Below are 25548 nucleotides of genomic sequence, written 5' to 3'. Positions count from 1 at the left end.
AAAAAATGTCGCGCGCCGACGGGACTTGAATACGGGCCAGCAGCGTGCCAGCCGTGAACCTTGCCTACTGCGCCGCGCTTGCTTGCTCGACAACGCAGCACAGTTACTGGTATACAGACCGCGCGTGAAACTTTACCGTAGATTTTCTCGGAAACCAAGCCGTAGTGCATAAATTCCCGTTAGCCTGGTACTTAGGGCAAATACCTCTACAACATACCTGAGTCCCACCAAAATCCATTTTTATCATGTTGCGGGGTCCCCTTGTTAGAATCGTATCAGGAATACGTCATTTTAAGGATGGAAGGTTGTTCTGAAACACCATGTATTTACGTTTTCTAACATATGTATAAGTATTTTATGCAAAGGAGAAAACAGTAATCAAAACATTATTAGAATCACAATGAACTTTGGTGAAAACGCAAGTATTTTTTGATGTTTTACTTAAACATTATTTCTTACGTTGTCGATTGCGGCGTGGTTTACAGAAATCGTTGTTGACAATATGCAAATAAAATGCGAAAAACTATTGTTGCATAAATAAATGAAATAAAGGGTCTACAGTTACAATTTTCGAAATACAGTTTCGCGTAAAGAAAGAGATATAACATTTCAAACAAACATTATATACAGGGTGTCCCATTTTAATCTCCCCAGGCAAATATCTCAAAAACCAAGCTCGGAAGAGAAAAATGTTTCAGACAAAAGTTGTTTAGTTTCGAGGGTGCCATAAGATGGTGACAATGATTTGACCTTGGAAAATCATTTTAAGGTCATGTGAAAGTCAACTTTAAAATCTTAAACCGAAACCCCCATTTTTTATTTAGTATTCTTGTAGCTGACAACGAGAACTTTCCAAAACACTATAATAAAGTATTTTTTTATTAAGTACTTTTTGAGTTATTTTATATTTTAATTTGGCATATTTTGATATAAAAAATTAAATATCTCGTAAAATATTTAGTTTTTGATAATCTTACCGTAATACTTCTATGTACAGAATAATGAGACAAATCAATTAGTATAAAAAAAAATTGTTTTTAAGAAAATTATTTACAATGTATTTTTTTAAACAATTATTTGTTTTTTTTTGGCACTAATTAATTTGTCTTATTATTCTGTACATAGAAGTATTACAGTAAAATTATCGAAAACTGAATATTTTACGAAATATTTTATTTTTTATATCAAAATATGTCAGATTAAAATATAAAATAACTCAAAAAGTACTTAATGAAAGAATACTTTATTATAGTGTTTTGGAAAGTTCTCGTTGTCAGCTACAAGAATGCTAAATAAAAAATGGGGGTTTCGGTTTAAGATTTTAAAGTTGACTTTCACATGACCTTAAAATGATTTTCCAAGGTCAAATCATTGTCACCATCTTATGGCACCCTCGAAACTAAACAACTTTTGTCTGAAACATTTTTCTCTTCCGAGCTTGGTTTTTGAGATATTTGCCTGGGGAGATTAAAATGGGACACCCTGTATATGTATATATATATACATAGTTATATAAAACATTTTTTCGTTATGCTATATTAAGTTTTTTTATTTATTATGATATGGTAAAAGTGATATATTTACGTGTAAGGACATATGCGATTTGTTATTTCTTTACTTTAATAATTACTTTATTAATTATTTACATAAATATATATTTGTGTAAGATTATAAATATTACAATAATATAAGAACAAAGAGTGAATGGACTTCCAAACCACCCATGAGGTTCCACTAAAGGCGTGTTAGATTTTTTTATTATGTGGATTTTCGCCTGGAGCCCTATTGTACCACATTTTATTAATGTCTCTTATAGACATAATATTTTTTTACATATTTACTTTATTATGTCTTTTGCAAACATAATGTCTATTACAGACATGAAAATTTTTAGACGCGCCTTTTACAAATATGGTGTCTTTTGAAGACAATATCTATTACAGACATGATATTTTTACAAGAAAATAAGTAAAGCAACTATGTTTATTATATTATATGAATAATAATGCCTATAAAATACAAATCATTATCTTCTGAACATTATTATTGCATATCGGTAGATGTTGAGGGACCAGCAATATCACAAACATCTGCAGCATATAATGTAAGACTGCTTTTTTGTTTTTTAGAAGGAGTGTTATATAATTTGTCCGATGACATAAGAGATAAATGTTTCTTATCAATCTCCATGTTTAGAATGATTTCTTTTCTTGTTTTCAATGCTGATTTCAAAACACAAATAGCATTTATAGAGGAAGACGAAAGTTTATTTCGTTTTCTTGCTTTTAAATCTGTTAAAACAGAAAACATTCTTTCTGGATCGGCATTCGAATTTGGGAGTGATCTAACAGCATTCAAAAGATGTTTGAGATTGGGATATTTATCAATATTAGTGGAATACTGACTTTGTAAAATTTGTTTCCACATATCATCAAAGCTTAATTTTAATAGCTTTTGCTTTTCTGTTATTGTAAAATCTAGATGTAAAGTAAGCCATTCTTTCTTCAAACCGTTTTCGTCAAACCCGCCAAGAGTTTCAACGATAAAAGAAACATCATTGAATGATGTTTCTCTATCAATATCTAATAATACTAGGTTATGTTCGAAAACTTTTAATTTTGATAAAAAGTTATCATTAATTGGTAATCTTTTATAAATTTCCTCGGCGACAGTTACATAAAATTGCAAACAATTCTTTCGAACATTTGCAACTATATCCGCATGTTCTTCCTTCATTAATTCATCGAGGTAGTCTTCACATTCAGATCTTAAAGAAACTTCTTCTAACAATTTTTGATTCTTCTTTTCATCAAATTTAAATATTATTACATAAATTATTCAAATGCTCTGACTTTAAAAAATGTTTGCAAACTGTGGTTAAAAGTTCTACTGACTTTGGCTGCAATAAATGTATTCTAGTTTCCACATCTTGGAAAAATGCATTAAATAAATTAAAAAAATTTAAAATATGCTGTAAAAATAAGAAATAGGCTTTTATATCTAGATTTTGCATCATAGATAATAAATATGTTCCAGACTTTGTTTTTTCGCTTATAGTAATTTCATTCAGAAATAAGGGCTGTGCGTCTATTTGTAAACACAAGCAGAAATCTGCTCGAGAAAAACAATGAACATATTGAACAATATTTCAGATAAATATCATTAAAAATAATACCGGTAGTCTAAAGGAAAAATTTATTTTAATTGATGAAAGATTTATTTTTGAAATTTTATCATCCATGTATCTTGTCCGTAAAAGATATCACATAAGATATAAGATAAAGTAGATATGTAAAATATATTATTTCTATATAAGACATGAATAAAATGTGGTACAATAGGGCTCCAGCGGCGAAGATCCACGTAATAAAAAAATCTAACACGCCATTACTGGAACCTCATGGGTGGTATGGAAGTCCATTCACTCTTTGTTCTTATATTATTGTAATATTTATAATCTTACATATACTTTATTTTACATATTATTCTTTATCTCAGGGGCGGCTGAGCTGCTCGGTTGAGCGTTAAGCGTTTTGTTTTCCGAAACAGAATTTTCACTAATCTTCTGTACCGGTATATTCGAGTCACGATGCAAGAGCGTATGATGTGCTCGTCGGCACAAATTACAACGTTTTTTACTCTTGCAAGAGTTCGGGAAATGGCCGACCTTTAAACAATTAAAACAACATTTATGCGATTTGAGAAACTGAGTTCTCTGTTCGACGGATTTACGCTTACACTCGTCGCATAACATCAAATTATGATTGCCGGAACAATTCAAACATTTTTCGGTGGCTACGTTATTCACCGAGGCCCGATTAGAGCCTTTATTTTTATGAGACAAAGTATCGGTATTTAACTTAGAATGATCGGTAAGACCTCGAATTCACAGCGTCATAAAATCGCGAATCTCTTCATACGTCGGAGATGCGGTTGACTTACCGCGTTGCAAATTCCACTCATTACGTGTGCGTGGACTAAATTTTTGCGAAACAATATAGACTAATAAGTCATCCCATTTTTCAACAGGTCTGCCTAAATTTGTTAACGCGGCTAATGACGCGGCAACGGTATCGCGTAAACCTTTGAGTTCGACAGCGGATTCCGTTTTCATAACAGGCAAATCTGCGAAAGCATTAATATGGGCATGGATAATCGCGTTTTGATTATTGTACTCTTTGATAAGTAATTTCCACGCACCATCGTAATTTGTGTCGGCAATCTTAATATGATTGATTAATACTGCGGCTTCGCCCGTGACACTGGCTTTTAAATAATGTAATTTCTGCGTATTCGACAGCGATTCTTTCGAGGCGACGAGCGATTCGAATATTCCGTGAAAGTTTTCCCATTCCGCGAAATTACCGAAAAATTGCGGCAACGGGATTCGTGGTAATTGCAACGAAACCGCACCAGACAATTCGCGAGAAGAAACATCGCTTACTGATGATGCCGCATTCGAGTCGCACCGGGAGAATTTACCTATTACATCTACGAGATAGTCCGCCGCTTCGTGGTAGACGTCTTCGGCCGCAAAGAATTCCTCCTCGATGAAGTATTTGATGGTACGCTGTTCGTCGGCCGTTGCTATCTGCTGAAGCTGGACGTTGAGACGTTGACATCTTTCCCACAATGTCTCCAAGGCGTCCAGTCGACTCTTCGCCTTGTATTGCGTGACGTTAGCCTTGCCCATTTTCTTAAAGTTGGGGAATACTCGCTTCATCGAGCTTATTGTAATAGATTGCTCGATGAGGAGGCCCTGCAGCGAGTCCGTCATGACGGTAGGCCGATAAGATGAAGCCTTTCAGCAACAATTTACCACTCGTTGGTCGTTGAGGTGCTGAAACGTGACGACAGTCCGTCGCACGCGGATGTGCGAAGACGCACTATAAATTTTTACTTAACTGTGCAGCGCGCGAAAAGCGTGCGGCAACTATGTATAACTGCGGATTACGCAGTACGCACTCTGAGGTGCGGAGTGCTAAAGAGCACAAAGATTGCACTTAAGCTGTGCAGAGCGCTAAGAAGCGCGAGATTTGCGCGGCACTGCGGATTACGCAGGGCGCAAATAATAATGATACGTTGTGCTTAAGAGCACAACTTTAATAGTGCAAAATGACGCAAAGTTGACTGCGCGAACTTTATTTTCCCGGGAGTCCTTTCAACGCACTCGCGTTATTATTTGTGGCAGCGGAATGCGGATAAATGTTTTGATATCGCACCGTCTCCGTCTCACGCGACAGTTTTTATAAGTACTGTTACCTTAGCGTGTCAGCGTTCTCACTCGCACTCCGCGAACTGATTACCGAATCACTATCTGTTTTTCCAAAATCCGGCTCGAAGGACCATTTAATGTAGCCGCGCCTTCGAATTACACGTCCACATTAACAGAATTTATTTGTTTCGCCGATCGGAGAGATAGGACGTAAATGATTTGAGCGGGGTTAGTTTGTTGAAAAGTGTTTATTCCTTTCGACACCAACTTCCGGACTGTCTTAGGTAATCGCACGCGACAGCAAGATATAATCGGACACGCGAATTATCGTTTTAACTATAACTATATGAGCGTTAGACTTTCGGTGTGCTCCCGGTGAAGGCTCGCGACGAAGTATCTTAACGAAAAGCCCTTCTTTCCGATCCATGTACAATAGTCCTGGTCGAAACGTGTACTACAAAAAACGGAATTTTGTTCGTTCGATTCCGAGAGCCAATCGGCTATTGACAACGAGGTGTTTGTCAGAATCGAACGATACGAAGAAACCACAAAAACGGAATGAAAACAAGGCCTCGAACGTAACGTCTCGTTTTAGAACGTTCGAGAAGCAAAATTAATAATATAATTTATAAAACTCTTACTTTCTCGAACACATATACTTTACTTTATTAATTATTAAAGTAATATAAAGTAATTAAAAAATTGCATATGTCCTTATATGTAAGTATATTACTTTTACTATATCACAATAAAACTTATAAACTATAGCCAATGCTACACTAATATAGCATAACAAAAAAATGTTATATATTGATATATATATATATATATATATATATATATATATATATATATATATATAATATGTTATAGTTCTTCGGAAAGCAAAACACCCGTGGATTCGTCTAAAATATAGAGTTTTTATTAAATTATAAAATTGTTAAGGCTATTTACGCATGTGTTATACTAACCTAAAATATAGAGAATCGACAATTAAATGTTCGTGCTTCCCTAAATTCTCTCGTCGCACAGTTTTGTGGTGGTGGAAGATTTCGCTTATTTAATATTTGACGATTGTTTTAATGCAAATTGTAATGTTTATAACTCAGATAACTCTAATCGAATCGCGCAAACTACTACTCGTTCCGCTTTTTCTCGGCCTCTCTCTATCTGCTCCTTCTCTGCTTCTCTCTCTCATTAACTGGTGCCATCCAGTGGGGCCCTTTTCTCATGTGTCCAGCACTTATTGACACTTAGACAGAGCTTTCATCTCCCCCCCTTAGGATGCTTAATTTTCATCTGGAGGTGCAAATTAAGTATCAATTACTGGAAATCCATAGACATCGGAATGAGCTTTGTGACGTGATATAATCCAATTGACCTTTTTCCATGGCCAATATTTATCTTATAAATTGAATTTGATATCTTTTCTTTTATCTCGAAGGGACCAATCCTGATTTCATCCATTTTTTTTCTATTCAGTTTATTTCCATTGACTATATAAACCATGTCTCCTTTTTCAAAATCATATTGCATTCTGTTTTTATCAAATAGAGATTTATTGTAGTTATGTGATTTTTTTGTTCTGAGCAAAGCTATTTCTCTATCTTGTTTCAGGTTTTTTATGTTTTTATTTTTCTCTTTTAATTCCGGTGGTAGCAAGTCAGTAGATTCTCCATCTAGCAGGTATTTTGGTGAAAATCCTGTGACTGAATGGTCTGTTTCATTATATTTCTTTGTACATTCTTCTGCTAATCTGGACCATGCTGATTTCTTCTCTGTTTCATTCACTTTACAACGTATTTTATTGATCAATGTTTGGTTTAATCTTTCATTTAATCCATTTGTAAAAGGTGCATCCACTGCTGTAAAGATCAATTGTATATTTCGTTCTCTGAGGTAATGCTTAAAATCATTGGAATTTAAACCTGGGTATTGATCCGAAAGCAGTATCTCAATCGTATTATTTTTAGAGACCTTCTCTATTAGTTTGATGAAATCTTGGGCGTTTTGGCTTTTTGAGCATAAGATGTATGCAAATCTCGTGAAATGGTCAACTAACAGGTGTAAATATCTCTTAGTTGATCTTTGTCCACCAAACCCACCAATCGTATCCAAAGACATTATTTGAAATGGTTTTTCAGCTGGACCTAATTGTGACATTCGACCATATTTTCTATTTAATCTTGTTTTGTTTTTTATGCAAATTTCACAGTTTTTACATATTAGTCTAATATTTTTCGATATGTTTGGTGCTGTGTAAAAAGGTTTTATCTTGGCTTCCATCTGATTTATCCCTATGTGACAGTAATTTTCATGAGTTTGTTTTATTAATGTTTTACTATATTCTTCACTTAAAATTATTTTTTTCTTCTTTTTTTGTTCTCTTTGTAATAAACGCCATGTTCCATAGTTAAATTCTTCTCGCTTTCTTTTATTTGTTTATTGTGTTTTTGATCCGTTTTTATATCTTGTAGACTAATATTATTTGCTGTTTTTAGGTTTTCTTCATTGTTTTCGTAGGTTTCAAAAACTGGATTTCTGCTGAGACAGTCCGCTTCTGCATTTGCCTTTCCTGGGTTGTATTTTATTACAAAGTTGTATTGTGATAAATAATGAGTCATATCTCCCAGTTCATCATCAGTTCTATTTTTAACATTTAAGTTTTCTAGTGGTTTGTGATCTGTGTATACAGTAAAGAAATTTCCGATTAACCAATGTTGCCAGAACTTCAGACTTTCTTTAATAGCTAAGCATTCTAAAAATATAGCTTTTTTCTTTTTTTGTGATTCGTTTAGTTTTTTTGAAAAGTAAGCTACTGGTTTCTGTTCTCCGTTTAATTGGGTTTGTTTTAAAACCGCTCCCAAACCATCTATGCTGGCGTCTGTGTAGATTAAAATTGGTAATTTTGGATCGAAAATTGCAAGAACTGGTTTTGAACATAAATACTCTTTAATTTTTTGAAATGCACTCTGGCATTCTTCTGACCAATAAAATTTTGTATTTTTCCGGAGTAGATTGTGTAGAGGATCAAGTATTGTTGTAACATTTGGAATATATTTACTATGAAAATTAATTTTACCTAGAAATTGTCTTATTTGTTTTCTACTTTGTGGAGTTGGAAAATCCTTAATTGATCGTAAGTTATCTTTCAACGGTGTAATCGTATTATCTTTTATTAAGTGTCCTAAGTATTTTACCGAGTTTGATGCAAATCTACACTTTGTGAATTTCAGTCTGAGCCCTTCTTCTTGAATCGCATCTAATAATTTTTTTATATGTTTTATATGTTCAGCGAATGTTCTTGAAAAAATTAGTACATCATCAATGTAGTTTACAGCAAATTTTGCTAAGTTATGTTTCTTTATGATGTTCCTTAAAATTCGTTGGAAGATTGCTGGAGATGTTTTTAGTCCAAAAGGTAGACATGTCCACTGGTAATGGCCCTCTTGTGTCACAAATCCTGTTTTGGGTCTATCTCGTACTCTTAATGGAATGGACCAAAAAGCTGAATTTACATCCAGTGTCGTAAAATATTTACAATCTATAGTTTCAATCATTAAGTCTTCTATTAGAGGGAAAGGCTGTGATTGAGGAACTACTATTTTATTCAATTCTCTGAAATCTATGCATAGCCGACTTCTTTTCCCTTCATCTCTTTTATATGCTAAGGTTACTGGCGCTGCGAAAGGGCTGTATGATTCCTCAATCAATTGATGTTTTAATAATTCTGAGATCTGTTTTTCTATTTCAATTTTGTCTGGTATTGAACATCTGTAGGGTCTTTTATAACAATATTTGTCTGTTTGTAAGTCAATGAATGCTTCATAATTTTTCACTTTTCCAACATCGAATTTATCTTTTGTAAAAATTTGTTTATATTCTTTTAATATGGTGTTTATTTGTTCTTTTTGATCTGAGTTTAATTGTTTAGTATCAATTGTAAATTTATCAGTCTCTATTCCTTCATTGAAGTTTACTTCATATTCTTCTTTATTTGTATTTGTATGTATGTTTTTCTTAATTTTTAAATTTGTATCATGAGTTAATTTAAATTTTTTTATTGTGTCTAACCCCAATATAAGGTCGTGTTCAAAATTTTCATTTTCTAGTATAAATGCATATATATCCTTTTCTTCATCCAATATTTTAGCTTTAAGCGTTACTATCCCATTAGTTTTTCCCTTACCATTAATCGATTTTAATGTGCTATTATGTATGTTTTTCCTTTTGTTTTTTATTTTTATTATTCTAGAGTTTACGACTGTAACGTTTGAACCGGGGTCATATACTCCTTTGGTTTCTAATGTATTATTTAGTAGCACATTTACCATGATTAATGGTGGGACTTCAAGTTTTTTTGGTCCTCTGTGTTTAGTTCCACTTCCAATATTGAGTTTGTAGATAAAGTTTTATTTTCAGATCTTTTTTTCTCTTCTTTGTACCAGCACTGCTCTTCTGGGTGGTAACGATTATTTTTGCCTTTTTCCTCACAGATTCTACATGGTTTTTTGTCATACTTTTTTGTGTCTGATTTTGTATTTCCTTTTATATATTTATTTTCATAAATCGTTTTTTTATTTGTTATCTTTTCATATCTTCTGATTTCATTGAATAAATCTTCTGAATTTTTTAATTTTTGTCTATCAATTTTTTCTCTTACAAATGGTGGCAGTCCTGCTGCAATCAAGTTTATTAGAGTTAACTTATCTATGTTTTTGTTTGTTTCTAGAAGTAAACTTTCTTTTTTTAATGCATAATCTAAAGGTGAGCCACTTAAAAATCTATAATTCAATGCATGAATTATTGGAGACCACCCTTTGTCTGCAAAGGTTTCTAGGAAAATTTCTTTCCAAGTGTCCCACACTGAGTCTAATGTATGTTTAATCAACATAGAACTGTACCAGTCTTTGCATGTATCTTCCAAAAATAATCTTAAAATTTCAATCTTTTCAATATCTTTTGTAATATTCAATCTGTCACACTCACCTTCATATGTTGATATCCATTGATTTACGTTTACATTCTTGCCATTAAATTTTTCGATTACAAACTTTTCCGAAACCTTGCTTAAGTTTGAATTGCTTTTCAGCTTTTGTTGACTTTCTTCTTTCTCTACTAGTTTTTCTAGAATTTTTATTAAATTTTCATCTAATTTCTGTGATGTACTTTGTTGTTGTTGTTTAAGGTCAGGGATCTCTTCCAAAATATAATCTTCTATAACCATATTTCCACCAGTATCTTTATAAATGCCTAGCACATTTTTATCTAAGTTAAACCATACTTTTCGTGTTTGTCCGCGCTTTACAAGTGTCTTCTTTACTTTTTTGAAATCTGGTAAACTTGCGAGATGCTGATGATATCTCATCGACTGCAAACAATCTGGTATACTAAAGCTTACGTTTTCTTCATTAGTAATTGATTTAATTGCAATCACGTTATTTTTCGGATCTTCGGCCGCAACCAACTCCAACTCGAATCGTAACCTTTCCATTGTCGTGATATCTCTCTAACGCTGCTTTTCACAAACGTGCTAATTGTCGATTTATAATATGTTATAGTTCTTCGGAAAGCAAAACACCCGTGGATTCGTCTAAAATATAGTTTTTATTAAATTATAAAATTGTTAAGGCTATTTACGCATGTGTTATACTAACCTAAAATATAGAGAATCGACAATTAAATGTTCGTGCTTCCCTAAATTCTCTCGTCGCACAGTTTTGTGGTGGTGGAAGATTTCGCTTATTTAATATTTGACGATTGTTTTAATGCAAATTGTAATGTTTATAACTCAGATAACTCTAATCGAATCGCGCAAACTACTACTCGTTCCGCTTTTTCTCGGCCTCTCTCTATCTGCTCCTTCTCTGCTTCTCTCTCTCATTAAGTGGTGCCATCCAGTGGGGCCCTTTTCTCATGTGTCCAGCACTTATCTAAGTGTCGATAAGTGCTGGACACATGAGAAAAGGGCCCCACTGGATGGCACCACTTAATGAGAGAGAGAAGCAGAGAAGGAGCAGATAGAGAGAGGCCGAGAAAAAGCGGAACGAGTAGTAGTTTGCGCGATTCGATTAGAGTTATCTGAGTTAATTTAAATTTTTTTATTGTGTCTAACCCCAATATAAGGTCGTGTTCAAAATTTTCATTTTCTAGTATAAATGCATATATATCCTTTTCTTCATCCAATATTTTAGCTTTAAGCGTTACTATCCCATTAGTTTTTCCCTTACCATTAATCGATTTTAATGTGCTATTATGTATGTTTTTCCTTTTGTTTTTTATTTTTATTATTCTAGAGTTTACGACTGTAACGTAGCTCTGTCTGAGCTTTCATATATATATATATATGCATTGTAACGATAGGACCGTTATTACGGGCCTGACCTGTTGCGTCCGACAAATATATAACTACCTATACACGGCTTGCTTATTCACCCAGTCCTACCTGTCCCGCCGCCGCCTCTCTCAGCATGCGCTCTCACTCACCAATACACACGCTCTCGCTCTGCATGCGCTCTCGCTTCTCGACTCGCCCTATCTCTCTCACGGTCCCCACGCGGAATCGACCCCACTCCCGGGCCGACAGTATAGTGGGAGGCCCCGGCCGGGTATATAAGCCCGGCCGGCCGAGGCGTCGAGACCAAATCCCGTCCTGCCATCCAGCTCCTGACACCGATCTAACCACTACCTAACACCTCTTAGGGCAGAGATTGTACTCAGCCCCGCCGGGTTGAATCGGCCCTCTATACCTCGGGCCAAGGTTGTACTTGGCCCCGTCGGGTTGAACCGACTCCTGTCCCGACCGCTTCACGGGCTGAGGTTGCACTCAACCCCGCCGAGTTGCACCGGCTCCTACCTACCGTGGGCCGAGATTGTACTCAGCCCCGTCGGGTTGAACCGACTTCCGTTGCCAAGGCAGTGCTTGACGTGACACTCGAGCCTGCCGGCAATACCTCGCCACCTAACCCGATCGTAGCGTATAAGTACATGTACCGACCGCGTTGTAAATAGTAGTCGCATGATAGAGATAAGTCCGCTAGTTCTAAGTCTAGTAGTCATAGACCTGCTAATCTTAAGGCCTGTTAGTGCTAAGTCCGCTAGTTGTAACCGCATCCTAGTAATAAGACCTGTCTAGTACTAAGTCCGCTAGTTATAAGACCTGTTAGTAATAAGCCCTGTCTAGTACTAAGTCCGTTAGTTATAAGGCCTGTTTGTAATAAGTCCTCTAGTTCCAATCACGCCGTTAGCGCCTGTAAATAAGACCGGGAACGATTACCCGCCGAGCCTGTCTTACGCTTCTCGCCGCTGTGCAACCATCGCTTTGCGCCTCCGCTTTGCGCCCCGCATCCTGCTACCAGCAACACCGCTCCACGCACGACACCGCCAGGCCCTGCACGCTGTATCTATCTTTCTCTCACTGAATAAAGTATCGTTTCAACCTTTACTGTGTCTCGTAAGTTTGAGTCTCTCCTTCTCTCGAACCCGGACACCGACGAGCCGATCCGAGCGTCGAGCGAGGTGACCGCGTTACATGGCGCCCGAACAGGGATCTGCCCAGTAGAGACTCCAGCTTACGTGCGTGTCCCGATGAAAATCTCCTGGATATACTTGCTAACGAAAACCCAGCTCGCGACCATTTTAGTCTCCCACGGTATCGACAGTACCGGAAACATCGACAGCTTACGGCATCGCCTGCGTCAATTCGTAACGAAAAACCCCGGGCTGTTCCCCGAACACAATCACGCCGACATGCCGAACCACGAAGAAACGGCGCTGGGACGACCCGAGCCTACCCCAAACCATACCGAGCCGACCCCCGACCATGCCGAACCGAACATACCTGACCCCACCGCGATGCTAGATCGAATCCGTAAGTGGGGCCTATGTTTCGAAGGCAAGGACCCATTCGCGTTTATCGAGCGAATTGAGGAACTGAAACGATCCTACCGCTGCGCTGACGAATTTCTCCTCCTCGGGTTACCCGAAATGCTACGCGGAAACCCCTTGTTGTGGTACCGCAACAACCACGAAGAGTGGACCACCTTGGATGCCTTTTGCGCTGCCTTCCGACTAAAGTACCTCCCACCCGACTATTAGGACCAAATGCGGCAAGATGCCCAAGCCCGAAGACAAAGACCGGGGGAGCCCTTCGACCAATACGCCACGGACCTGCTAACGATGATGAGGCGCGCCGGGGGCTACACCCCACGGGAGAAGGCCCGCCTACTATACAACAACCTACACTCCAGCTACCAGCTATACATTCGGGCGACAGAAGCCACCAGTGTCGCCGAGTTAAGCACCCGAGCGGCCGAGCACGAGAGGATCCTGCGCCGGCAGAAGGAGGAACAACCACCGGCCCGCAACGTGCCAAGCTCACCGGTCGCCGCCGCCACATACAGCCGGAAAGAATGTTACTGGTGCTGCAAGCAGAGAGGCCACACGCGGCTCGACTGCAAGAGACCGCCGCGCAACGCTCCCGCTGCGGCCGAGACGGGGTACTCACCCGCGACTGCCACCCACTGTCGGGAAACGGCTTTCGGGCCGGGGAACTAGCGGCCACCGCCCGACCCGCTCCAACCGAATAAGGTTCACACCTAGGCCGCACATAAAGATACGAGTGCTCGACCGACACATATGGGCACTATTAGACTCCGGCTCCGAAGTCTCATTCGTGAGCCCGGCTACGGCAAAGCGAGCCAAATACTGCGGCCATCCCCCCCGGGGGGTAACCCAGCAGATCCACTTGGCCGACGGCACCACCGTATCCATCAAGCAAACCGTAGACCTACCAGTTACCACGACCGACCGCACCATAACCCTGTCCTTGTCTATCACTACGAATCCGTATTTGCACTGCCAACAATCGCGACACAACGCGCAAAATTCATCGTACGGCACGTCGGTATTCACGTGATCGTTGTACACGTGTTTCAGGTTGGTACCATCCTGTTTGAACAGGATCAGCAGGTTCGCGTTGTCGCGTATCAGATGTTTAGGTATTCTCGGAAGTTGCGATATTTCGGATGGAATGTGACGAAGATCGAGTACAATCGCACGTCCTTTCAAACTTACGATCAAAGCATCTGCGGACAATTGTGTCTGCGGTTTCTCCGAACAGTCGACGACAATCGGTGTGAACTTAAAACCTGACAATGCGCCGTTAAGACTCAGTATTTGTTAAACAGTTTTGCCGACATGTCTATGACATTCACGCTGACCGGGAAGAGTAGCGTCCTCGCGGCACACTACCATCCAGCCATAGATTTGAGCGACGGTGATTACGAGCTCGGTCTAGCAAATTTTGAGACTTATCATACAATATCGAACGTGAATTCCTCGAATAATAAATTTAATTTTGATGAGGATGACATGGAAATTACGATTCCCGAGGGATCGTACGAGATACACGCAATACACGAGTTTTTGAAACGTGCAATTTCACGGAAACGCCCGCGACGCGTAGTTCGCTCCGGCAATCGTGTCGACAAACGCGGTGATATCACGATGATATCGCGAGAGGAGACCGTTCGAGCGAACGGTGACGAAGACGAGGTTGTAGAATACCCGATAGTGCTCCGTGCTAATTACAATACGATGAATAACGAGATCAAGTGCGCTTTCAGAGTAAACTTTAACAAACCCAACAACATTGGATCGCTGCTGGGATTCTCGTCGAAGCGTATATTGCAGCAGGGACAATGGCACCAATCGGACATACCGATTAATATCATCAACGTAAACATTATCCGCATAGAGTGTAACGTGACCGCTGGTGCGTACGGCAATGGCAAACGCGTTCATACGATACATGAATTTTCACCGAGCGTGCTGCCAGGATATAAGATATCGGAAACGCCGGTGCAGATCATTTACCTGCCGATCATCACACGGAGCATTACGGATCTAACGATACGCGTTGTGGATCAAGACAGATTGCTCGATTTTCGAGGAGAAAAGATCACCATCAGATTGCACGTACGACGGCGACAAAATTAGCGCGCGATACATGAGATGCTCGTGTTGAGCGGAGCGAAAGACGCGACAACAACAACAACAACGTCAACATTCGCTAATATTCGATTATTCGGTTGCGCCAAGAAAAAGAAACTCAACGCGTCAAACGTTGAATTTTTGCAATCTTTGGGATTCGCGGTGCGAAATATCTGAAAAAACATGACCAATATCCTTAACATCGAAGGCGAGCCGGTCTTTGACGATCGTATCGTCAAGATCGAGACTCACACGTACAACCCTTACGCCAATACGACGTTTGAGCACAGCGATGAGATACGAATACCCATACAACAACAGGATCTGTATACGTTGCCGTATGAGAGTTTTCTATACATCGAGGGAAAACTAAAAATAAACAAACCAGCTGAAGGGTTTGATGTTGTACTGGGAAATAATTGCGTCGCGTTCATGTTCGATGAGATTCGATACGAACTCGACGGTGTGGAGATTGATCGTAGCAGAAATGTGGGAATAACCAGCACACTCAAGAACTATGTAACGATATCATCCGATAGAACCGTGATTATGAGCCGGCTGGGATTTGCCTACTAACACGAATGGATACTTTAATTTTTGCGTACCGCTCTACATGTTATTGGGATTTTGCGAGGATTACAGACGCGTGGTGATTAACGCTCGTCACGAATTGATCTTAATACGATCGCGCAACGACAACAATTGCCTGATTGGAAATTTGGTGTTGGAGTCTGTGATCGACATATTCAAGATACAATGGCGAATGCCGCACGTATTGAACGAGATTAACAAATTATCGATGCTGTGCGCCTTGGAAAGCGGACAATACCTCAGTATGGGTTTCCGCTCGTGGGATTTGTACGAATTTCCGCTATTGCAGCGTACAACCAAACATTCGTGGCCCATTAAGACCGCGACTCAGCTGGAGAAGCCGCGATATATTGTTTTCGTTCTGCAGAGAGGTCGGAAGAACGTCATGTCCGAGGATACGAGTCGATTCTACGACTGCAAATTGACCAACGTGAAACTCTATCTGAACTCGGAATGTTATCCGTACGACGATATGAATCTAGATTTCGATAAAAACAGATGGTCGATTTTGTACGACACGTATCAACGTTTCTGCAAAAAGTATTACGGATACGAGTATCTCGAGCCGAGTCTCACCGTCACGCAATTTTTACGTCCATTCGTGATCATCGATTGCTCTCGACAAAACGAATCAGTCAAAAGCGCAACCGTGGATGTGAGATTGGAATTCGAGTGTAAGGAGAACGTGCCACCGAATACCACAGCGTACTGCCTTGCCTCATCATACACGATCGCGTGATTCAGTACAACCCGTTGACCAATGTTGTGCGCAAAATCACCTAAGTATGGGGGAATGAGACGATATAAAATCTATAATACATCAGGATCAATCGCAGTCTTGTTCTCGACGTGCTGATATAAAAAAGAAAAACGTTATGTCTGTACCAACGTTCGTGGACCTACAAGGATTCTTCGTCGGGATGAAATTTGTCGTAAAGGAGGTGGCGGTGCTGAGAAAGGGGACCGTTCTGGCGCATTACATTTTTACATACCCCCTACCATGGAATCTCCTCACAAAATCCGACAAATCCTGCGCTTCCTGGCTGATCGCAAATCACCATGGATTACGATGAGAAGACGGAAACGTGCCGTACAGCATAGCTAAACGCTTGATTACATCAGCCGTGCTTGGAACAGAAGAGGATGACGAGACGTCGACTCTCGTGTACGTTAAGGGATGCCAGGAATGGCTGGTGGATTTGCTTGAGAATCTTGCGAGAGAAAATTTAATCATCGAGACTTTGGATGCTGATTATGAAGATATTGAATCTTTAAATAATCTAGATGTTACTAATACTATACGATGCGGAAAACATGTTAAGAATTGCGCATTACAGAATGTATTAAAAATATTTAACTGGTGGTCGCAACACCAAAAAAAATTGCAATATTTTTATAAATAAAATGTGTAAACGTATTTAATGTTTTTTATTTCTTATTCTCCCCACTCCTTTCCTCGCGAGTCGTTTCTAAGAATTCTTTTTAGCGTTGGCCGTTTCCCCTTCTCCTAAATTTTCAGAACAATAATCTCCCATCGCATCATACGTTGACCGTTTCCCTTCTCCTAAATTTTCAGAGCAATAATCTCTCATCGCATCATACGTTAACCGTTTCCCCTTCTCCTAAATTTTCAGAGAATTGATCTCTCACCACATCACTTTTGAAAAATAAGCGTCACGTATATTCGATTAATTTTTATACGATCAGTGTCGCGTCAACTGCTAGTACCAACGGTTCACTTCTCATAACCGAGAGACAAAATGTACTCCGCTGAAGGAAGCACCAGCAACGGTTGCAAACGCGCGAATTACTACGTTCCACGAGACGAAATTAAACCGTGCAAGAAACCACGAGATGAAGTTAAGCCGTACAAGAAACCACTTGATTTGTAAGTATCACAAATGTTTTATATATATTTTTCATATATTTTTCATATATGTTTTTTTCCATGCTATTTCATATTTTTTGTATTTTTCAGATGCGATAAACCACGTATTTTGGTACGCAGATTTGCTTTGACGCGCATTGCTTATAAATACTTGGATATTGGAATCAGCGTTGGAATAACATCTTACGTGGAACTGCATCTGGGCGATAACCGAGGCAACCGAATCGTATTATCTATCGACACATGGGAATCGCTAATGCTGAAACGAGCGGACGTTGAACAATTTGTACAGACGCCTAATCATGCACCGATATGGATTAATGATTTAACAATTGAGATTGTTAAAATAAGTGATGCGAGTGTTGTCAAACTTACGTTGCGCGATTCTTGCTTGTACATGAAACCGTCAACTATATTTTTCTTATTCGAACTCGAACACTGTGTTAATCACGAATATTTGAAGCTGTGCGAGAATTTAGAAGCTGTAAATGAGAGTTTCGATCAATTTGTTCGGAGTTTGCAAAGTAATATGTTTGGCTCCGAGAGAGATTCTGCGGTCAAAATCTTGCGCGAAGTTTATGATAAAACATCTATCATAGATTGCGAACTATTAGCTTATGCTGTGGATGAAATTTTGTCTGAAACCTTGAGACGGGATGATGTATGGTAATATAAATAAATAATTAAATAAATATGTTAAAAACTGAAAAAAAAATGATTATGTATTTCTTTCGCTTCCCTTCCTTGCATATCCTCAGTACAAACCGCACGCGCGATCTTACGATGCCATAATGCGTGAGAGAAGGATGGCGCGAGGCGTTCGCATGAGCGTGGTAAAGGGATAGCGTTCGTAAGTCGGTGCGATAAGTATAGCGTTCGTGAGATGGTGAGTATGAGGGAGATAGCGCGAGGTGATCGCATGCACGCGTGTGGGAGAAGGACAGCGCGAGGCGTTCACGAGTAGGAAAAGGATAGCATTCTATGTGTGTGCGAGAAGGATAGCGCGAGGCATGCGCGTGGATGATGATGCGAGATACGACGTTCGTAAGGTGGTGAGTATGCGGGAGATAGCGCTAGGCATGCACGCGTGTAGGAGAAGGATAGCGTCCGCATTGGCGTGGGAAAAGGATACGTTCGCGGGAGAAAGAGAGATAATGCGAGGCATGCATGTGGGAAAAGGAAAGAAGAAGGTGTAGAAATAATCATTTTATTATATATATAATAATGTTTATTTTACAAAACGTGTGTATAATACAAATTGTGTGTCTGTGTGTGTGTGTGTGTCTGTGTGTGTGTGTGAAATATAAAATATAAAATATAAAATATAAAAAAATAATAAAAAATAATAAAAATAATAAAATAATAAAAATAATAATAATAAAATAATAAAAATAATAATAATAAAATAAATAATATAATAAGGATAATATAATAATATAATAAGGATAAAATATAATAATATAATAAGGATAAAATATAATAATATAATAGGGATAAAATAAAATAAAATATAATATAAGGATAAAATAAAAATAAAATATAAGGCGGCGCTCCATCTGAAACAGAAAAACATTATATTAATATAAATTTAATATTTTTTTAAATAGATACAATTAATTCTTTGAGTATTTCAATGTGGTTCTCACCCATAACATGGACATCTAAGCGTTTGTATTTTTTTGCGTAACGAATGTCTTAAACTTTCAAGTCGCGTGATTCGGCTAGCCAGCGATTCCATGCTCCTGTCCGTAATAACACTGCTGCAATCACTATTGTAATCGGAATCCTCCGAAAGTATGCGGTCTTCGTCTGATGAATCGTCTGACAAATTCACAATTTCCATCAAGTTGTCTTCGAGAATGACATCCTCATCTTCAATAACAATAACTTCATCTATTTCCATTTTTATGCAGATTATCACACAATCTTCCTCTACACCGAACACTTGCCACACAAAAATTTACAAGTACCCGCCGTACCTCTTTCAGTCGATATACGGACCGCAAGCTTTCAAATCGCATACTGAGTTTTTGACACCCTTCGTTCTTCATTATATATTTTTAATCTATCGCGTTATGGTACCGCGATGGTTCTATCTTGTTTATAATAATTCTAATGTTACGCACAATAGTGCGCGAGCGGCTCTTTCTGGAAAAAAAGATGAAGAGACCACCGCGATGGTTTTATTTTGTTTATAATAAATTATAGCAGCCGGACATCGGCGCTAGCCTTATCATCTTTTTACGAAATTTAATAATGCCGCATGTGCAATAGTACCGTGTGAGTCGATATTTGTTTATAATGTTTATAAATTCTCGAGCAGTCGGAAATCGGCGCTCGCCTTTGTAATACACCCCGCCGATTATGCTCCCGCGATAAGCATTCCCCGCCCGCGTGACGTCATTCCCCCGCGCCACCAAAATCCCCCTCCGCCCGCGTGACGTCATTCCCCCGCGCCACCAAAATCCCCCTCCGCCCGCGTGACGTCATGCCCCCTCGCCCGCGCGGTTTCCCCTCGCCCCGCATTCCCCTCGGAGGACCTGAGTTAGAACCCGCCTATTAACACTACTTACATATATTCCATTTTCTTGAACTGTATTGCATAAAGGCATAAATTGTAACGCAGCAAAACAAGAAATGATTGTTATACATATATCATGTACGTAATAAATGTATATGTTACACCTATGGCAGATATATTCAGTATTTGCTGGGTATATACAGGGTATCCGGCAAAGATTGTGCCAATGCTCGTAAGCAGATAGAGCACAGTAAACTGAACAGGAAAGTCCTGTAACATTTTTTTCTATAACACTTAATAAAGAAGTTATTATTAATAAGGGGATGCCGGAACCGGAAATAAGTTGGCGCTGGAAGTACATATTTTTTAATAATTAATAGCTCAAACGATTGCTCCTTAATTGCTCTGTCAGAATCCACAATTGCTCCCCTTTAAAAATTAATAGTTTTTGAAATATTTACAAAAAAACGTAAAATTTATCATTTTTACTCAAAAACATATTTTCAATAGTTTTCTACAATTATATCCAGCATGAATCGATTACTCTTTAATTACTCCATATTGCTCCATCATTATTTTCATAATTTATTGCATTTGTTATCGAAAATTAACAAATTAATCATTTTTCAAGCGATGCCGTCGCCACCTATCGGCCGTCTATCGGAACTATATGGCTCAGCCGCCAACGGCGAAAACATTTAAACATAATATAACAGCTCTATTGTTTATAACTATATCTCAAAGAGTTTAATCAACATTTCTTAATTACTTTTTGATAGAATAATTGCACCTCGCTTGCTCTATTATGATATTCGCGATCGCTCCATTTGTATAATTAATCTTTTTATGCTATATTAGCAAAAAAAACCAATAATTTTCTTAGAAAAACATATTTTTCGTAGTCTATTGCAAATACATCCGATATAAAATGATTGCTCGTTAATTGCTTCATATTTAAGATCGTCTTAAGTCCGTATCAGACTATGCATTGAAAATGAGATTCAAGATTCAAGATTGAAATTTGACCAATCAGAACAAAGAAATTTTAATCCTTTTTGTTCTAATTAGTCAAATTCCAATCTTTAATCTTCAATCTTTCATTTTTAATGCATAGTCTAATACGGGCTTTACGCGTTGTTCGTTGCCGTCCTTAGATAGGACCAAACATGTTTCAACACGTTAAGGCCATTGCACGTTCAAAAATTTTAGTCGTAATCGTAAGGCCGTAAGCAAATCGATTAATCACAATTTAAATGTAATAATCTAAATGTAATAAGAATGTTTGAACTGTGATTGGTCGACTTGCTTACGGCCTTTTTTTACGTGCAATGGTCTTAAAAGTCCGTATCAGACTATTGAAAATTAAAGATTAAAAATTGGAATTTGACTAATTAGAATAAAAGGAACTAAAATTCCTTTGTCTTGATTGATCAAATTTCAATCTTCAATCTTCAATGCGTAGTCTGATTCGAGCTTTAAGGATGATATTACATTCATACCACACAATGTTTATGTATGTCGGATATATCAATTGGCAATCAGATGGAGAATTCTTAAGCGAGGAGCACACACTTTTGCATAAGCGCATAATCACAAGCATAAGGAAATTGATTAGTCCATTTCCTTATGCATAACGAAATTGATCAATCAATTTCCTTATTTTTGTGTGTGTGTGCTCCTCGCTTAAGAATTTTCTAACTGATTGCTAATTGATATATCCGACATACACAAACATTGTGTCGTATGAATGTAATATTAGCCTTAAAGCTCGAATCAGACTACGCATTGAAGATTGAGATCGAAGATTGAAGATTAAAATTTGATCAATCAAGACAAAGAAATTTTAGTTCCTTTTATTCTAATTAGTCAAATTCCAATTTTTAATATATATGTGTATATACAGGGTGTTTCAGAACAACCTTCCATCCTTAAAATGACGTATTCCTGATACGACTCTAAGACAATTTTTCCTTTACAAAAATTTGAATTGAAGCGTAATTTTTGAGTTATAAGCAAAAATAATTAGCAAATCACGCGTCGAGTACAGAAGGTGGGCAGGAGCGGCGCAACGCGCCGCAGCTGACTGTCCGACGCGTGATTACCACCGCATGAGTCGCTAACTATTTTATTTTATAACATAAAATTATGCTTTAAATAAAATTTTGGTAAAAAAGAAAATGTCTTACAATTACGTCAGGAATACGTATTTAAAATAACGTCACTTTAGCGAAAGTTGTTCCGGATCGCCGCTCGTCGAACGCTGCAATAATCTGATTGCTATGGCGCTATACGCTGACGCGATATGTGTATGACGGAGTGTGTGCGTAAAAGGAAGGAAGAGACAGATAGAGAGAGGAGAGAGAGAGGGGTGGAGAGGAAGGGAAGGAGGGCATGAGGGAGACATGTTTATACACACGCACGGACGTACGTATACACTTTTTTCTTGCTCTCTTTCTCTCTTTTACACAACACTCATACACTCTCTCATTCGATCACTCATTCACGCACTCACTCACTCATCTGCTCACTCACAGCGTAGTGAATCTTCATGCTACGTATTGTCGTTAAAAGTATGATTATTATTTAGCGACGGACCGCGGAGATTGCGCGATCACATTGTTACGTCGCCTAGCGATGTGAGAAACGCGACATGTACCGTGCAAGTTGCGTGTGGCGCGTGATTGACGCGAGATAAGACGAACGATCTTCTAAAACCTTCGCATTACGAATGCGGTGGAAAACATGAAACGTATAATAAGATACTTAAAAAAATGAATTATTTATCATAATTAATAACTATTTCTAATTATAATAAATAATTATTATTTTAAAAAGCATGTATTATACGTTATTACGTTTTTGAAGTTATTGCATTCACGATGCGAAAGTTTTAGTCAATCGCAAGATCGCAAAAATAATGTAATTAATAAATTACACTTGAGAAAATTTATTTTTATTCTGCTCAAATCAGATGTTCCAACGTTAAAATGTATTGGTCGCTCTGAAAAGAGCGGATTGATTAAAATAAAATTTTAGAGTAGACGCTCGAAATGCCTGCCATCCATCCTAATGCAAGCTCTCATACGTTTTAATAAATTTCTTTGGACGTTCTCCATTACTTGTTCGTCGATATCCCAAATAGCATGTCGTAATCTTGTTTCAAGTTCTTCGGTATTTTCAGGAAGCGTTTTATAAATTACTTCCTTACAATAACTCTATAAGAAGAAATCCAAAGGATTGAAATCCGGACATCTTGCGGGCCAATGTATCGGGCCGTACCGACCCATCCAGCGTCCGGGAAAATGCTCGTTTAAATAATTTGTAACGATCCTGGCATTGTGTGGCCCAGCACCGTCTTGTTGAAAGACAATCTCGTTTCTTTCAAATAATGGCACATCTTCTAGAAAATCTGGAAGATTTTCTGTTAAAAATTGACGTAAGTTCTTCCAGTTAAAGTATCTGGAAGAATAACTGGACCAAGTATTTCAATGCCCATTATTCCAGCCCACACATTAATCTTCCAACGAATTTGAAAATTTCGAAGTCACGTGACTGTGGGATTTTCCTCGCTCCAAAAGTGCATATTATGCACATTAAAAATTCCTTCCTATGTGAATAGCGATTCATCGCTGAACATCACACGAGAGGAATATCTTGGATCTCGATCGATGTTTTGCAAAAAATTTTCGCAAAATGTTTATCTCGCGGGATAATCTGCTGGTCGTAAATGTTGCATTCCGCTGCTCGCGCGGACAGCGGGACCAATCGCGCGATCGAAATCGTCGTGGGGACGGTCCACGAAAATCGTATAAATTAGATGCACGATGGATACTGCAATCAATAAATCTGCGATTACCAGCGATTATCAATAAGCGCGAAGAAGATATGACAGCGTACACAAATCAAGAATACTACGACATGCTGATGGCACTTGGCAAATGTCACGGGCAACAGAACCATGCTGCAAGAAGATACGCCGAATTGTATTCAAACCGAAGACATCCATCGAATCATGTCATACTTGCAGCAGCTCAAAGACTTTACGATACAGGCAATGTCCTGCCGAACAAACACGACAGATGGGAGAGATCGCTACGTTAGAAACGTACAAAACACGGAGAGAGTCGCACGTGCTTTCGAAGATAATCCCGAAACTAGTATTCGGGTAGTTGCTCGAGAACATGATTTATCTTGTGCAACCGTACAAAGAATATTAAAACAAGAAAAGTTGCACGCGTTTCATTATACACGCGTGCAACACTTACGACCAGCAGATTATCCCGCGAGACAAACGTTTTGCGAAAATTTTTTGCGAAACATCGATCGAGATCCAAAATATTCCTCTCGTGTGATGTTCAGCGATGAATCGCTATTCACACAGAAAGGAATTTTTAATATGCATAATATGCACTTTTGAAGCGAGGAAAATCCCAGAGTCACACGACTTCGAAATTTTCAAACTCGTTGGAAGATTAACGTGTGGGCTGGAATAATGGGTACTGAAATACTTGGTCCAGTTATTCTTCCAGATACTTCAACTGGAAGAACTTATGTCGATTTTTTAACAGAAAATCTTCCAGATTTTCTAGAAGATGTGCCATTATTTGAAAGAAACGAGATTATCTTTCAACAAGACGGTGCTGGGCCACACAATGCCAGGATCGTTACAAATTATTTAAACGAGCATTTTCTCGGACGCTGGATGGGTCGGTATGGCCCGATACTTTGGCCCGTAAGATCTCCGGATCTCAATCCTCTGGATTTCTTCTTATAGGGATATTGTATAAAACGCTTCCCGAAAATACCGAAGAACTTGAAACAAGATTACGACATGCTATTTGGGATATCGACGAACAAGTAATGGAGAATGTCCAAAGAAATTTATTAAAACGTATGAGAGCTTGCATTAGGATGGATGACGGGCATTTCGAGCATCTGCTCTAAAATTTTATTTTAATCAATCCGCTCTTTTCAGAGCGACTAATACATTTTAACGTTGGAACATCTGATTTGAGCAGAATAAAAATCAATTTTCCCAAGTGTAATTTATTAATTACATTATTTTTGCGATCTTGCGATTGACTAAAACTTTCGCATCGTGAATGCAATAACTTCGAAAACGTAATAACGTATAATACATGCTTTTTAAAATAATAATTATTTATTATAATTAGAAATAGTTATTAATTATGATAAATAATTAATTTTTTTAAATACCTCATTATACGTTTCATGTTTTCTACCACATTCGTAATGCGAAGGTTTTAAAAGATCGTTCGTCTTATCTCGCGTCAATCACGCGCCACACGCAACTTGCACGGTACATGTCGCGTTTCTCAC

The 25548-nt window shown here is 38.3% G+C and overlaps 2 protein-coding genes across 2 annotated transcripts; one reads left to right on the top strand and one right to left on the bottom strand.

Moving 5' to 3' along the window:
* Positions 1 to 3886: 3886 nt before the first annotated feature.
* LOC138941607 (uncharacterized) lies at positions 3887 to 4777 on the bottom strand. Its single transcript, XM_070311436.1, has one exon. The coding sequence runs from the start codon at positions 4775 to 4777 to the stop codon at positions 3887 to 3889; it is 891 nt and encodes a 296-aa protein (XP_070167537.1).
* An 11044-nt stretch (positions 4778 to 15821) lies between these two features.
* Positions 15822 to 16538, top strand: LOC138941606 (uncharacterized). Its single transcript, XM_070311434.1, has one exon. It carries the CDS (start codon positions 15822 to 15824, stop codon positions 16536 to 16538), a length of 717 nt encoding a protein of 238 aa, XP_070167535.1.
* The last annotated feature ends 9010 nt before the right edge of the window (positions 16539 to 25548 follow it).

The sequence above is a fragment of the Polyergus mexicanus genome, unplaced genomic scaffold (assembly GCF_030449975.1).
Source record: "Polyergus mexicanus isolate NDT 795.1 unplaced genomic scaffold, iyPolMexi1.0 SCAF_19, whole genome shotgun sequence".
Taxonomy (NCBI): Eukaryota; Metazoa; Arthropoda; class Insecta; order Hymenoptera; family Formicidae; genus Polyergus; species Polyergus mexicanus.
Note: the sequence above shows the minus strand (reverse complement) of the source record. Positions and strands in the feature narration are given on the sequence as shown.

Coding starts and splice junctions, on each gene's coding strand:
- LOC138941607 (XM_070311436.1), bottom strand. CDS start 4,777: ATGACGGACTCGCTGCAGGGCCTCCTCATCGAGCAATCTATTACAATA.
- LOC138941606 (XM_070311434.1), top strand. CDS start 15,822: ATGTTATTGGGATTTTGCGAGGATTACAGACGCGTGGTGATTAACGCT.